The following is a 15324-nucleotide window of genomic DNA, read 5'->3' as shown; positions in this document are numbered from 1 at the left end:
CCTGACGTTTTGGAAGTTGTAAACTTGGCTCACAATGGCCGGAAAGCAAGACCATCCTATCTATTCCAGCCATTGGGATTTGTGGCACATCAAATTTGATAAGGACTCAATGCACTTAATGCACTTCTCTGTCCATGGAGAGTTCTCACAATCTTTATTGATTTGTATATAGTTACTTTTAATGTTTTTCTTTTCACAATCGTTGTGTTTTTACTGTAGACAAATAATTACCATGCTCGCAAGAAATGCACATTTTTAAACTGAAACTAACACTTAAACTAATACAAACCAAAACAAAGGAAAAATATATAAAGACTCTCAAGCACTCTTAATAATAATAATAATCCATTTCATTTCTAAGCGCCTTTCAAAACTCTCGAGGACACTTTACAGTCACGGGATATTTTCTTGCGTGCAGGTGAGCAGAACTCCCTACATGAAAAGTAACATCAATGACAAATCCAAAGCGAGGATTACTTCGTAATCTTGGTCGTGTCATAAATAAAAGCCGTTTTGACACTGGGAATTTGTCCCTTTTTTTTGTTCGCTTATGACTGTTCTGTGTGTACCTGTGCAGGTTTGGAGGTGTAGGATCACCTCCAGTGTGGAGGCGAGTGTGAAGTTTCCGACACGATCCATTTTCCCCACACATTGTCAGAAGTCGAAATGGTTGCGTCACCCACTTCAGAGCATTGGCCCACTTGAGCAAGTTCTGTATGAAAGAGACAGGCAAATATATATAGCCTGCATATTGTCCAATTTGCCGTTGAAGAGGTGATAGATAGCAAGGATGCTTGTGTCATACTGGAGAAGGATTTGTCAATTGGTGAAACAGTCAATATGCTGCTTATATTTGGGAAGCTCACGGTTTAAACGTGTTTGATTAAAATCGCCCAAAATGATCAGGGGTGATTCTGGATATTTTAGTTCGAGATGGTTTACATGGTCCGCTAGCGTTTGTATACACGCGTTAGCATTAGCTTGTGGCGCGATGTACTCGCAAGTTTTTTTGACAACGATACTAGTGCAGCGTGTTCTACCGGAAACAAATTCCTTGTGTGTTCTACATACTTGGCAATAAAGATGATTCTGATTCTGATTCTGATTCTGATTCTACACCATCCCAGTCCTCACCCATTTTGCTTCTGAGATTGACATACCCAAAAGTTGGTCAGGATTCCGAAAGTGTAGTCTTCTCATGAGGGATGACATACTCAAAACTCAGTCCAAGTAGCACTTTAAAGGCCATTGAGGAAGACAAAGAAGCTATTATTGTTTTCGGATTCATTGCTACGTATCTCTTTCACTCCTTCAGTTTTATACTTGCTGCGGCTGTCCGAGAAAAAACTCCAACACGTAAACCAACATCATCTTATGAAACGGGATAGATAGGACATACACTGATTGAATAGTGACCTTTCAGTTCACCTTGCACCTGAATAAGCCCAGTTATAGAATTTTTGATTTCAAATTTTGGCAGTGTAGTGACCACAGAGTTCATCTCAAATCTGAGAGAAGTCAATTGAATGAAATAATGAGAGGACGCAGCCATGATTGATCTCCTTGAGAAAATGTTTTTTTTTAAAATGTTCTTCTGAAATAATTACTTCATTTGGAGTCGGGATGGGCTTCATATCAAACTATTGTACAGACTTTGTTTTTGTTAAAAGAGATTTAAATATAGGGAAATGACAAGGCTTTTGATGATGAACTGTTGAGTGGGTTAGTTGTATTAAGTTCATCCGGTCTATCCGGTCTACTTGATATCTAATTTATAATATATATATATATATATATATATATATATATATATATATATAAATATACACTGTAAGAATTGTTCAGTGGGTTTTTTTAAATAATGCTGGAATCAGTATTACAGAAAAGAAAACACTGACAGCACATTTTCAGTAAATTTGCTCCCTTTTAATTCCTCTTAAAATCTCTGGCCTTGAGTATTTTCCAGCCTTACTTAAAGGACAACCGACACCATTTTTTGTTTCCTAACTGACATCAGAAAAGCGTTTTATAGGATCGAAAATACCCAAAACACGCAGGCTGATATTTTTAGTCAAATGCAAAACACCAATAAGAATGAGTGTCTCAAATCAACTTCAAAATGACCTAGGAGATGCCAAGTTTCAGAAGGTCCCGCCCCCTTGTTCGTGACGTCACGCCGGGATGTCTTGCCTTGCTCTAGAATCAAAACAATGGCTACAGATTCGGAGAAGATGCGTTCTTGTTACTCATCCAATTATGAATATGATTCAAATAGTTCTGAAGAGGAAAGCATAAATGTTTGCAATTGATTAAAGAAGTCCTCCCGTATCAATTCAAGCTGTCAGGACTCCAATGTAGCGTCCCAGATAATGCAGAAGATGGCGCCCAAGCTACGTTGGAAAATTGGCTGATTTGTCTGCCAGGAATTTGTGTCAACTAGTATCAAATAGTAGTCTTAGTGTAACACGCAACGATTCACCATCGCATCATTTAAGTGTTTTCCTTCTAATTTCGCCATCAACACGGATCAACACGAAGTTTTCAGACTAAACAAAGTACGCAAAATGCATTGTGTGTCGCTTTCTCGGTCAGGGGCGTTCCAGGCGTGACGTCACGTCAGGCATCAACTCGAAAACAAGACTTCCTGAATATTCAGCCAGAGTCTTAAAATGTAAAATATAGCTATATGCGGTGGAATACGCTCAGTAGAAGTCATTCAAATTGATTTTACAAATTATGGACACAACTTGTCTGGAGGCATCGGTTGTCCTTTAAATTATGTTAAATTAACTCCAACTCCACCCTAAAAATGGCCCAACAGAGGATGTACTTCTTGAAGCATGGCCTGCCACATGAGGTGCTACAACATTTCTACACGGCTGTCATTGAATCCATCCTGTTTTCTTCCATCACCGTTTGGTTCAGGGCTGCCACAAAAATGGATCAAATCTGACTTCAACGGACATTTAGGACGGCGGAAAAAAATCACCGGCACCGCCCTTCCCACTCTCGAGGACTTGCACAGTGCAAGAATTCAAACAAGAGCGTGGAAAATCCTACTGGACCCTCCGCACCCTGCCCACCACCTTTTCCAGCTACTACCCACAGGCAGGCGGTACCGATCCATGCGCACCAAATCCAGCAGATATTTAAACAGCTTTTCCCCCCAAGCCATTAACTTTTAACCCAAATAAAACTGTATAGGGCCTAGTGCAGTGTGTTCTACCGGAAACAAATTCCTTGTGTGTTCTACATCCTTGGCAATAAAGGTGATTCTGATTCAGAAAAACAAACAAACATTCATTTGGTGAGGTGGGTAACCATCCATGGAAAAGGTTGTCTCTGGATGTAAGCATTCATAAAAACAAAATATACTGTAAATACCTGTTTGGACGCCATAAAGTGATGCATCCAAATTAGGTGGGCATTTGCTTAGAATCATCACATACTGTATCAGAGTTTTTCCAGCTATCTCTATGAACGCGGCAACAATGAGTTTATTTCTCATCAGTATTTTCTTGCGTATCCACAGGTACCGTATAATGACTCAAAGTTGGCAGCATCAACCTGAGGACAGGCCTAACTTCTCAACTATCCTGGAGAGAATCGACTACTGCTTGCAGGTAACAAGAGATTTTGATAGTAACCAAACACAGGGGTACCTCTACTGAGGAAATTAATTGGTTATGAAAGCAATGTCTCGACTTACAAAAATGTAATTTTGTAAATCGAGACGAGCTTTTCATGTAACTTTCCTAATCCATTCAAAGTTCCCCAAAATAGACATAAATGTTTGATCAAGCATGAACATGTGCAACAAATGTTAGTTTGTTGCACATGTTGATGCACCATAAATGAGAATTGTACATAATACAAAAAACAATGCAAATGATGGTCATTTTACTTTTGACTGCGCCTTGTTTGGATTTTTTTCCCCCGTTTTGTTTTCTTTTGCCTTCGTTAGTCCATGTTCTCTCTCAAGTCAAAGTCAAAGTCAAAGTCAGCTTTATTGTTAAACGTGCTAATATGCATGACATACAGCACAAATGAAATTAATGTCCTCTCGGACCCAGCGTGCAAGACATGCAAGGCACTTATAACGTGGCTAAAAGACATACGATTGACAACAGACAATACTTGTAATTTTCTATATAATATTCTATATAAAGTGAGGTAGTGTCATCTGGAAAGTGAGGCAGTGATGTATGTAAAGTGAGGTAGTGACATATGTAAAGTGAGGAAGTGACGTACATAAAGTGACGTAATGTCGTAATTGCAAAAACAAACAACAAGAAAGGGTTGAAGTGAGGTCTTGCAGAAAAAAATGAGAAAGAAAAATAAATAGAGTTCAGGATGATCGTACAGCATGTAGGGTGTACTCAGAGTTCGGCGAGTGTGGCAGTGGGAAGGGGCAGGCTGGGCAGGGGTGGGAGGGAGTTAAGTCTCCGGACTGCCTGGTGGCAGAAACTGTCCTTGAGCCTGCTGGTCTTGGCTCGGAGACTCTGCAGTCTCCTAGCCGATGGCAGCAGGCTGAAGAGGCTGTGGGAGGGGTGTGTGGGATCGCCAGCGATCCTGATAGCTCTGCGGGTGAGGCGGGTGTTGTAGATGTCCTGAAGGGGGGGGAGAGAGACACCGATGATCTTCTCAGCTGTCCTCACGATGCGCTGCAGAGTCTTACGGCAGGACACGGTGCAGGCGCCGTACCACACGGTGATACAGCTGGTCAGGATGCTCTTGATGGTACCGCGGTAGAAGGAGGTCGTGATGAGGGTCGGGGCTCCAACTCTTTTAAGCTTGCGGAGGAAGTACATGCGCTGGTGGGATCTCTTGGCCAGTGATGACGTGTTGTGGCTCCAGGACAGGTCTTCGGATATGTGTACTCCCAGGAACTTGGTGCTGCTCACTCTCTCCACTGCAGCACCGTCGATGGTTAGTGGAGCATGCTGGGGGCGCACTCTCCTGAAGTCCACAACAATCTCCTTCGTCTTCTCCACATTCAGACGGAGATTGTTGTCCTTGCACCACGTGGCCAGGCGGCTGACCTCGTCCCTGTAGGCTGTCTCCTCGTCGTTGTTGATGAGGCCCACCACAGTTGTGTCATCCGCAAACTTTATGAAGAGGTTGGAGCTGGGTGATGATGGTGAGCAGTCGTGCGTAAGCAGAGTGAAGAGGAGGGGGCTCAGCACACACCCCTGGGGGGCCCCTGTGTTCAGCGTGATGGTGCTGGAAGTGTTGTCGCCAACTCTGACTGCCTGTGGTCTCCCCGTCAGGAAGTCCAGCAGCCAGTTGCACAGGGAGGTGCTGATCCCCAGTTTGCTCAGTTTATCGTTGAGCTGTTGGGGATGATTGTGTTGAATGCTGAGCTGAAGTCGATGAACAGCATTCTGACGTAGGAGTCTCTGGTCTCCAGGTGGGTGAGCGCTGTATGGAGAGCAGTGGAGATGGCATCATCTGTAGAGCGGTTGGGCCGATATGCAAACTGGAAGGGGTCATGGTTGGGGGGGAGGGCAGCCTTGATGTGGTTCATAACTAGCCGCTCGAAGCACTTTTGAGGATGGGAGTGAGTGCCACCGGGCGGTAGTCATTGTGGCAGGTGTGGGACGACTTCTTAGGGACCGGGATGATGGTGGTGGCTTTGAGGCACGGGGGCACAACAGCCTGGCTCAGAGATGTGTTGAAGATGTCCGTGAAGACATCTGTGAGCTCCACAGCGCAGTCTCTCAGAACACGGCCGGGAATGCCGTCGGGACCCGGGGCTTTTCGTGGGTTGGTCCCTCTGAGGGATCGCCTCACGCTGTCCTGGGACAGTGTCAGCACCTGTTCGCCGGGAGGTGGTGGGGTCTTCTGTGCTGGAGTGCTGTTGTCTGCCTCGAAGCGGGCGAAGAAGTCGTTCAGCTGATTCAGCAGAGTGGTGGAGTTCTCACAGGTCTGTGGAGAGGGCTTGTAGTCTGTGATGGTCTGTATCCCACGCCACAGGTTCCTGGTGTCTCTGCTGTCTCTGAAGTGGTTGGCGATCCTCCTGGAGTGCTGTCTCCTCCTGATGCCACGAGACAGGTTGGCCCTGGCTGTTCTCAGGCCCAGCTCATCGCCAGCTTTCTAGGCAGCGTTCCGAGCCCTAAGGAGCCTGTGGACTTCACCCGTCAGCCATGGCTTCTGGTTGGCCAGGATGGTGACAGATCTGGTGACAGTCACGTCATCCATGCACTTCCTCATGTAGGAGGTAACAGAGTCTGTGTACTCTTGGAGGTCGGTGTGGTGGTTGTAGGTGGCCGCTTGTCTGAACATGTTCCAGTCAGTGTTGGAGAAGCAGTCTTTGAGTGCCTCTGACGACCCATCAGGCCACACCCTTATCTGCTTCTTGACTGGTTTGACGACTTTGACAAGTGGCCTGTATGCGGGCATTAACATAATAGTGGAGTGGTCCGAAGCCCCTAGGTGGGGGAGGGGGTAGGCTTTGTAGGCTCCTTTGTGTGTGGTGAAGACATTGTCCAGAATGTTGTTACCTCTAGTCGGAAAGTTAATGTGTCCATGGAGTGTGGAAAAACACTTTTCGGGTTGGCATGGTTGAAATCGCCAGCCAAGATAAGGAAAGCATCTGGGTGGGCTGTCTGTTGCTCGCTGATGTTCTGGTAGAGTTCATTCAATGCCGCGCTCCTGTTGTTAATTGAGCTCGGGGGGATGTAAACTTCTACCAGCAGTATGGCACTAAATTCCCTCGGCAGGTAGAATGGCCGACATTTTATGACCATAAGCTCCATCAGTGGTGAACAGTGTTTGCATACCACAACAGCGTTGCGGCACCAGGCATCACTGATGTAGACACAGAATCCCCCGCCGCGACTCTTCCCCCCCTCGATGAGCGCTCTGTCTGCCCGGAAGCTAGTTAGCTGGGCTAGCTGGATGGCACAGTCCGGTATGCTGTCGGTCAGCCATGTTTCCACAAACACTCTCAGGAGTGGTTTTTGCCTGACGTTTTGGAAAGGACAGATCCAAGGATATTGGTTTTTGTCATGTTTTTACAATCCTTCGAAAATGTTCAAGGCAAACATCAACATAGTGAGTGAGTTGGTGAACTTTTTTTCTTGGTCATTCACATTGACGTAAAACAATCAGAATGCCTCATGACCGAAAGGGCGAATGACGAGGATGCTGTAAAGTGACATATTTCGACACGTATGGTAGAAGTACGTCTTATCCAATGAGATGCAAGGATGATCCTCAGCAATACAAGCTAAGACAATGCTGCATTCAGGAAACTTGGTACTGCGATGGCCAGGCCATGCTGTATTTTTACTTGTATTACATGTATTTAAATTTATTTCATAGCATTGAGAAAATATTTTCCTGTTGACACATTTTATAAATTGAAAATTCCGTACGAAGAGACATTCGAAAGCAGAGGTATACAATCTGCGACCGCCGTCGTGTCTGTTGTATGGCTCTTATCATGATTTCTGAATGAGATAATAAAAGAGTAAATACATGTTATTACTCCACTCTCTGGAATTGAAAATCAGAAACAACAATTATCGAGACAAAGTATCTCATGGTTTACGAAGACACAAGAGTAATCGATGATGATAACGATAATACAAGAATTCAACCTCTGCTGTAAAGCCACAGTGGCCCATTTAATCACTGTCAACTTGATTAGATTAAGGCTGTAACCCAACTCCACACTTTGTTTTACACCTTCAAGAAAACCATATGTGGTGCCTCAAGGTAACTTTCATTATCTTTGTTGGCTGCCCACTGTTGTAACCACTATTCCTCAAAGGGTTTATGAAGACTTTCTCATGAGCACCTTGAAGCAGTAATCCATGCCTTTGTCACATCTTGGCTCGATTATTGTAATGCGCTTTTCTTTGGCGTGAGCCAATCCTCCATGAAGCCTCTTCAGCTGGTCCAAAATGCTGCTGCTCGCCACTTGACTGGTACTCATAAGAGGGATCACATAACTACTATTCTGCTATCCCTTCATTGGCTCCCTATACGTTTTAGAGTTATTTTCCAGATCTTATTTTTTTTGTTTTCAAATTTTAAAATGGCCTCGTTCCTCCTTACCTCTCCGAGCTCATCCTCCCCTATACACCTTCCCGGCGCCTCAGATCTGCTAACCAGCCATTATTAGATGTGCCAAAAACTAAACAGAGGCTCACAGGGCATCAAGCCTTTTTCTTTGCTGGTCCTACTCTCTGGAATGACCTTCCACTGAACATTCGCCAAGCCCCCTCGCTGCCCATCTTGAAAACTCGCCTCAAAAGTCATTTGTACTCTTTGGCATTTGACTCAGCATGATCCAGACTTGATCTTAGTTTTACTCACTGGTGCTTTGTACTGTCTTTGTGACTGCTTTATTTCCTGTATATGATAGTTGTCCATGTTAAGTGCTTTGTTACAGCTTCAGCTGTTGTTAAAATTCTTCAACATACAATAAATTCTATTGGATAAGACTTCATGAATACAGCACACACCTCCTATAGGAAATCCAAACATTATGGTGAGGAGGAAGTATTGCTTGATGTAGCACAGAGCATTCTGTGTCACATTTTTGTGGAATATTTCAACAATGCACCCCCCCAAAAAATAAAAATAAAAATGTAGAACAAACATGAACAAAGGAGAACAAAATGTCGGCTGACAAGAAGAAATCAGGTCTGGAAACATTAAGTAAGAGAGCCTCCCGGCTCCTACTTGATGGAAATTGCTTTGAATGATTTATTCCATGTGGAAAATCCAAACCAAATCCCACAATGCATTCATGTATTCATTTTCCAATGCTTAAATTGGGTTCAAGTTTGCTTCGCTTCAGCTAGCATTTATCCTGGCTGGTGGGAACACACTGTGCTTCATCGGTATTTCTTTCAACCCAACCCTGGAAATAATACAAAAAAGATAAATACGTTATTTCGGGCAGCGGTCACGACACTTTTTTGCCCCACTTGGTGCGTGGGAATCTCCCGTTGAGATAAATCTGTATCTTTAGTAGGACTCCTTATACTGTCTATTAATTTTAGCAGCCCTTCTCTTTTGGAAGTCATGGAACTTTCCAAAAATGTTTTCTTATTTTCCCTCACCTGGGTTTCATTTTAGGGGTCACTTATCACGTGACCAAGAAGCGCAACAAAACCAGATCAGAAGTGGGCTACAAAATAGTGTAATTTGCAGTAAACTATTATTTATATCAACAAAAAATATGAGTATATGTTAACTGTTTTTGTGTTGTTGTTAAATTTTATTTCAGACTGATAAACAGTAGCCAAAATGTAACTGTATAGTGCCACTTAGCAGTTTTTTTGACAACGATACTAGTGCAGCGTGTTCTACCGGAAACAAATTCCTTGTGTGTCCTACATACTTGGCAATAAAGATGATTCTGATTCTGATTCTGATAAAAATTATTCACGTCAAAAATTGTCAGCCAGGAAAACTATTTACTGGAAAAACTTTTAGCCGAATGAAACTACACATGGTCAACTACACTCTGTGTAATTCCAAATGTATATTATTTTAGTGGAGTTTTTGGTTATTGTGGCTCCAGTCTATTGCAGGTTATTCATTTGGAACTGAATTTCATGTATTCAGGTTCCCCGTGCTCTTCCCCAACTTTTCTTGCCTTTTTTTCTTCTTTCAAAGTTTGACCTGTCCAACCCTTTCATGCACCAATAATGATAACCTGCGACCTGATAACTTGGTAAGCTGTTCACTTGTCAGAGATGTTCAATCAGACACCGTGGGCACAGACTCGAACCCAGAAAGATCGTATCTTTACTGCTGGCAGGAGACGCAGCCATTCATGACAGACGCCTGAATTCTGCAGCCCTCTGCCAAGCTATTTATTGAGTATTTGCAAATTAACGTAATACATTAGTAAAACATAGTTTTCTTGATTAGAATACTACACCTCTTGAGTTCTAAGCACGAACAGCTGTAAGCAATAAAACATTGACTTTTCCATGAACTGATAAAGGTGTAACATAGCTAATAAGCTCTTCCTGTGAAGGAGTTTCAAGTCGTAAATTATTCCTGTGATAAAGGAGTTTCCCAAGTCCGAAATTCTGTCCAAGGCCAGATCTCCTAGATGAAGATAACAGTTTAACAAGCTGTGTGTGTTGACCTCACATTGACCTCAGGTTGTCTGTGCTTCAATTGTGTATTCGAGTCACACATGTTGACTAAGCATATAAAAGCATGAAACTTTTAAATATGATAAGTTCTTATTCTCTATCACCACTGTAGTCACTTGGGTTAGCTGGGTTAAATAAATTCGAAACCAAGAGGCTCCAGAGGAACCTTGTACAGAACGTGATGTCTGTCATTGATCAAAAAGAGTTGCCCCCGCAATGCAAAATATTAACTGTCAAACATGAATCTTTTAGGACCCGGACGTGGTGACCATGTCCTTGCCTATTGAATATGGGCCTGTCCAGGAGGAGGAGTGTGGACCCGAATGCGCTAATGATCCCACGGGGGCTGCTGTGTTAGTTGATGCTCAAGTGCCTGATGGGGAACTTACACAACCACATCCGCTCTACCGCTCAGAGGGGAGCCATAGAGAAGACAAGCATGCATGTGTGACGAGCACGGCGTCCCAGACCAATGCATCGACGCCATCTCAGGCCCAAGTATACCTCCATCAGCATCAGCAACCTCACTCAGAGACAACGTCTACAACGGTCACCTCTGCAGCAACCTCCACGCTCACTTCTAAGGAGTCCACCCAGACAGGCCCCGAAGGGGGTCACATCAACCTGGCCTTCAACCAGAGTCACCCCGGAGAGAAGGAGGGCCACAGTGGGAAGAGCAGCAGTCTTTGGAACCCTACGTACGGCTCGTGGTTCATGCAGCAGTTGCAGAGGAAGCAGCAGCGGCGGCAAGGGGGCGTGGGTGGGGTTGTGGGCGTGGGTGGCACTAGTGCCAGGGTACCCGGCGAAGGACAGGAGCATGTGGGACGGACTGTGGCTGAAGTGGCTGGCTCGTTGGGTCTCCAGCATAAATTTCAACATCAGCGCCAATTTCAGATGCTGCACCATCAACAGCAGCAGCAGCAGGGTCTTTGCAGACCCCTGTTAGCCCCTCCACCACCAGCCAACCAGTCCCAGCTCCTTTTAGATTCAGGCACTTTGCCACCCGGTCCCCTGTACAGACTGAGACGTTTCCCCTGCGGGAGTATCGGTTACGGCTACCAGGAGCCAGGTGTGTCACTAGAGGAGACTCCTCCACTCCTTCCCTCCCGACAGAGCGCGTCGGCAGCCCACCAGAGGACCCCGACATCGGTGTCTCTGGGTCGGCCCGGAATATCCGAAGACAGCCGACCACTCTTAGTCACCATGGGGACGGTGCAAGACGGCCGGCTACCCAGAATGGAGGGTCACAACGCCACTGTGCTTTAGCCGACATGCCTGTACAGTTTCATTCACTCCCTGACTCTGGCAACTGCGTTTCGGACTTCACAAGAAAAAGTTTTGTCAGCGGGTCTTACCTTTCTTTGGTTTCACCCTCTGCTTTGGAAACAACTTTGTAAGCATAAGAGCGAGCTCAGTCCATTAAGCTTTGATTATGAGAACCCCCGTGGGTGTGGAATCCGTATTTAACTTGAAAGCACACCAGAAAATACCGGAGGGCAAATTTAATTCAAAAGCTAGTTTTGGAGTCCAGAAAATTTATTTTTTCATTGCAAAGTAAGCATGACTGAGACCTCGCAGGATGGGATTTATAGCAAATATTAAATGTAACGTTTTTCTGCATCATTAACTGGTGGCCACCAGAATGGATGATTACGCTGATTTAAAACTCTCCAGTACGTCAACTGCAGACTTTAAGTCACAAACTCTAAAGACAAAGGAGACCAATTTCAAAGTTGGTGCTTCTGGCCATATGTTTCATTTCTTTTGCAGGACCTTAAAATTGCCCCCATTCTTCAAAGAGAAAAAAAGATGGAAAAAAAGCTTGGCAGTCAACTTCTAATTTTTAGAATCATGTTTGATTTATTTACAGATACAGTAAAGTCTCGTTATATCGATATCGGTTATATCGATAGTACTGCTTATTACGATACTATTTCTATGAACGCAAGGAGAAAATTTACATGCCGCAGGATCGGATATATCGATAGTCCGGTTATATCGATATTTTTTCCGACTCCCGAGAATATCGATATAACGAGACTTTACTGTATTTGTATTAAAGCAACAAAAAAAAATGTGTTTATTGATGTTTTGCTTGCTGGCTTATTTATTCATTTGTTTATTTATTATTTGGACGTGTCTTTTTTTTCAAATTAACAATGAATAAGCTCACAGTACAAGCCAAATCCATGTTGCACAAGTTGAGTGTCACATCCTATTCGAAGTCGTTTGAAATGATAACAACAAAAAGCAAGTTAATAAAAACCGAGAGAAAACAGATGACAACCATAAACTAGACAAAGTTCAACAAACAAAACTTTCAAGGAATGTTTGGTATCCTTCACAATGTCCTGTGACTGAAAAGTGACCTTGAGAGTTTTGAAAGGCGCTTATAAATGAGATGTATTGTTATCACTGTCTGAAACTCATGACAAAAAGTTAGCGGACACCAGGGCAGACAACTCTGAAAAGTTGCCTGCCTGGCCATAAAGTTGCCTGCCCCATTTATCACAACTTGAAATACAATAAGACGACGAATCGCAAAAAAAAAAAACAGTTACGAAATATAAATGCTTTTTTTTAAATAAAGAAGTACCTACCACAAATGTTCCCTTGCTTAATTTATGGTAAATATCCCTTGCTGAAGATTTTGCTCCAGTTGTCGTTTGTTGTCATGGTGCACAATGCAATGTTTGCGTTGCGTTTTCTGCTAAAAGCCACGTGGACTCCTCTTTCTAAGCGACTTTCAAAACTCTCAAGTACACTTTACAGTCACGGTATAATGGCACGAAACAGGTTTCTGATTGGCTGCCGAGCCGAGTATGCAAATTTCCAAACGAACGTTCGTTTGGCAATTTGCATACGCTGCACGGCAGCCAATCAGAAGCCTGTTTCGTGCTTCGGGTTGTACTGTGACTGTAAAGTGTACTTCAGAGTTTTTAAAGGCGCCTAGAAAGAGGAGTCCACGTGGCTTGTAGCGGTTTGCTTGTAGCTTTTTATTTACTCAATAAAGCAGTTTTATTTGAAAAAAATGTTTTGTTTTTTTTCTTGAAGAAGTTGTCGGCCACCCGGGCTGAGACGTTTTGAAAGTTGTACGCCTTCCGGACAGACTTTATTTCAAACAGTTATTATAAACCAAGATGATGCAAGTGATTCACCGATTCTTAATCTTGTTGCTGAACTTGAAATAAATCACCTATGCTGCTGTGAAAGCCCATCACAAACTCACATGCTGTGCTCATGACTTCATTGTGTTGAAGACTGAGGTCTTTCTTTCTTTATGGCTTCAAAAAAAAGTTTTTCTGTATTGTTATGAGTACTGAGTGGAAATTGCTGACTCATGCTTACCTTTAAATGTGCAATCTCAAAAGAACTCCGACATTTACGTATCTCAACTTTTTTTGGTCTGCGATTACTGAATGAATGCTGTGGAATACAAATGAGTATGAATCTACGTTTGCTCCTTGTATTAATACGCTTGTTAACATCTGAGTTTCGTTTCAAATCTGCCAGAGAGCCACGAGCTGTTGATTTCAGCGACAAGTGTTTGTCACTTCTTCCAAACGTCGTTTGATTGTATTTGGCAAGCGTGTCCGTCCATCTGTTGTTAAGCAACGACCTGCTGTCGCATGTCTAAGGAGCAATTAATACGTATGTTGACTATGCCTTCTCTCCACGGTGTGATCTTTGTAGGCCATCCGTCATTCTTTAATGTACAAAGACCTAATGAACCACGTCTGTAAATGATGTAATTAAAGAGTGTTGTACTAAGGCTGTGGTAAATGCTGTACATTGCCCTTGGGAAGACAGTCGGCAAAATGAATAAATTACTATCCACTAAGTTTCTTGAAGATATTTTTGGGGGTTTTGTTTTGGAAACATTTCAATGCAGTTTTTATTGGGCATGGACAGAGTTTCAGTATCTTTAAATAGAATGTGAAGGCATACATAATGAAACATTTGTTAAGAAAGTAAATGTTTTTTTTTTTGCTATGCGATAATCGCAATTTCACATTTCTCCTGTTCGGTCTGTCCATGGTGGCTTCACGTAAACACAACTCACATTGATTTTCGGAATGGAAAGGTAGATGTCCCGGTCAACGATTACACCATTCATGTCACACATTTTAATGCAAATCAAATTTTTGAGAAATGGCCACAGAATATTGATCTGCAGTATGATTGGCAACACTGCTCTTACACTGCTCTGTGCCCAAGCTGCGCAACTACTCTCTATGTTCCGGATCACATATCTGTTTTCATTAATGAAGATAAACAAAACACCATATAGGAGTCGTGTCACCGATGAACACCTTCATTCAATCTTGAGGATTTCCTCTGCGCCTGACTCCAGAAATTAATGCACTTGCTTTATATGCAAGCGATGCCAAGTATCTGGCTTGGACCCATGTGCATCATCAGAGTAACTGAACAGTGAAAAAAACTTTTATGTACTGATGGCATGGTCTGTTAAAAGTTGAAAGAGATACATTGATACCTCAGCTTACGAACTTCATTGGTTCTTAGAAAGTGTGTAAGGCAAAAAGTTCATCTGCCAAACATTTATTTCCCATAAGAAACCATTAAAAATGAGAATAATCCGTCATAGGTCCCATAAAACATAATTTTCTACTAAATAAGCCTTAAAATTACACACAATATATATTATTTTAAGTATAATAAATGTGCTATTTGATTATAATTAAAGAAATAAACGACCGCATAATAAAGTCATTTTATTTACCTTTATGATGCTTGATGTAGTTGCCTATTGATGATATACGAGTGAAATTGCCATGCTTTCTTGGCGATAATCCCCTCACTCACACAGTCCCCTGCTAGCTGCTTTTCATTAATCCAAATCAACAGAAGTTTTTCAACCTCTTCTGTTGCCTGAGACCGTTGCTTAGACAACACAGAAACACCCTTAGCCACACATAGCGATGGGTCAACTTAGCGTACTGGTACTGGGATGCTATGTCACACAAAGGCACACCTCGTTCGTGTTTTTCGATGATCTCCTTCTTTAGCTCGACCGTAATTTCCTTTTGTGTCCTCTTCGGCTTAACACGAGCTTGTAGTGGGGTCTTTTTCGGTCCCATAATAGCAAAAATACTCAATTCGATAATTAACCACGTCTGCACTCAAAGGTGGTGTGGAACACTAGTCCGCCAGCCACCGTGGCGCTGTCCGACTG

At 43.1% G+C, this 15324-nt stretch overlaps 1 protein-coding gene across 1 annotated transcript in view; it reads left to right on the top strand.

Annotated features, from left to right (window-relative positions):
* Nucleotides 1-12898, top strand: part of alk (ALK receptor tyrosine kinase) — a 498990-nt gene extending 486092 nt beyond the window's left edge. The window contains exons 28-29 of the mRNA XM_089004720.1: nucleotides 3533-3623; nucleotides 10380-12898. Of these exons, the coding sequence (XP_088860846.1) occupies nucleotides 3533-3623; nucleotides 10380-11393 (1105 nt within the window). The 3' untranslated portion in view covers nucleotides 11394-12898. The remainder of the gene's footprint in view (nucleotides 1-3532; nucleotides 3624-10379) is intronic.
* Nucleotides 12899-15324: the final 2426 nt, after the last annotated feature.

Source organism: Hippocampus bargibanti, linkage group LG09, assembly GCF_051943395.1.
Source record: "Hippocampus bargibanti isolate YZ-2025 linkage group LG09, ASM5194339v1, whole genome shotgun sequence".
Lineage (NCBI taxonomy): Eukaryota > Metazoa > Chordata > Actinopteri > Syngnathiformes > Syngnathidae > Hippocampus > Hippocampus bargibanti.
The sequence above is the reverse complement of the archived record's forward strand: the minus strand, read 5'-3'. Positions and strand labels throughout refer to the sequence as shown.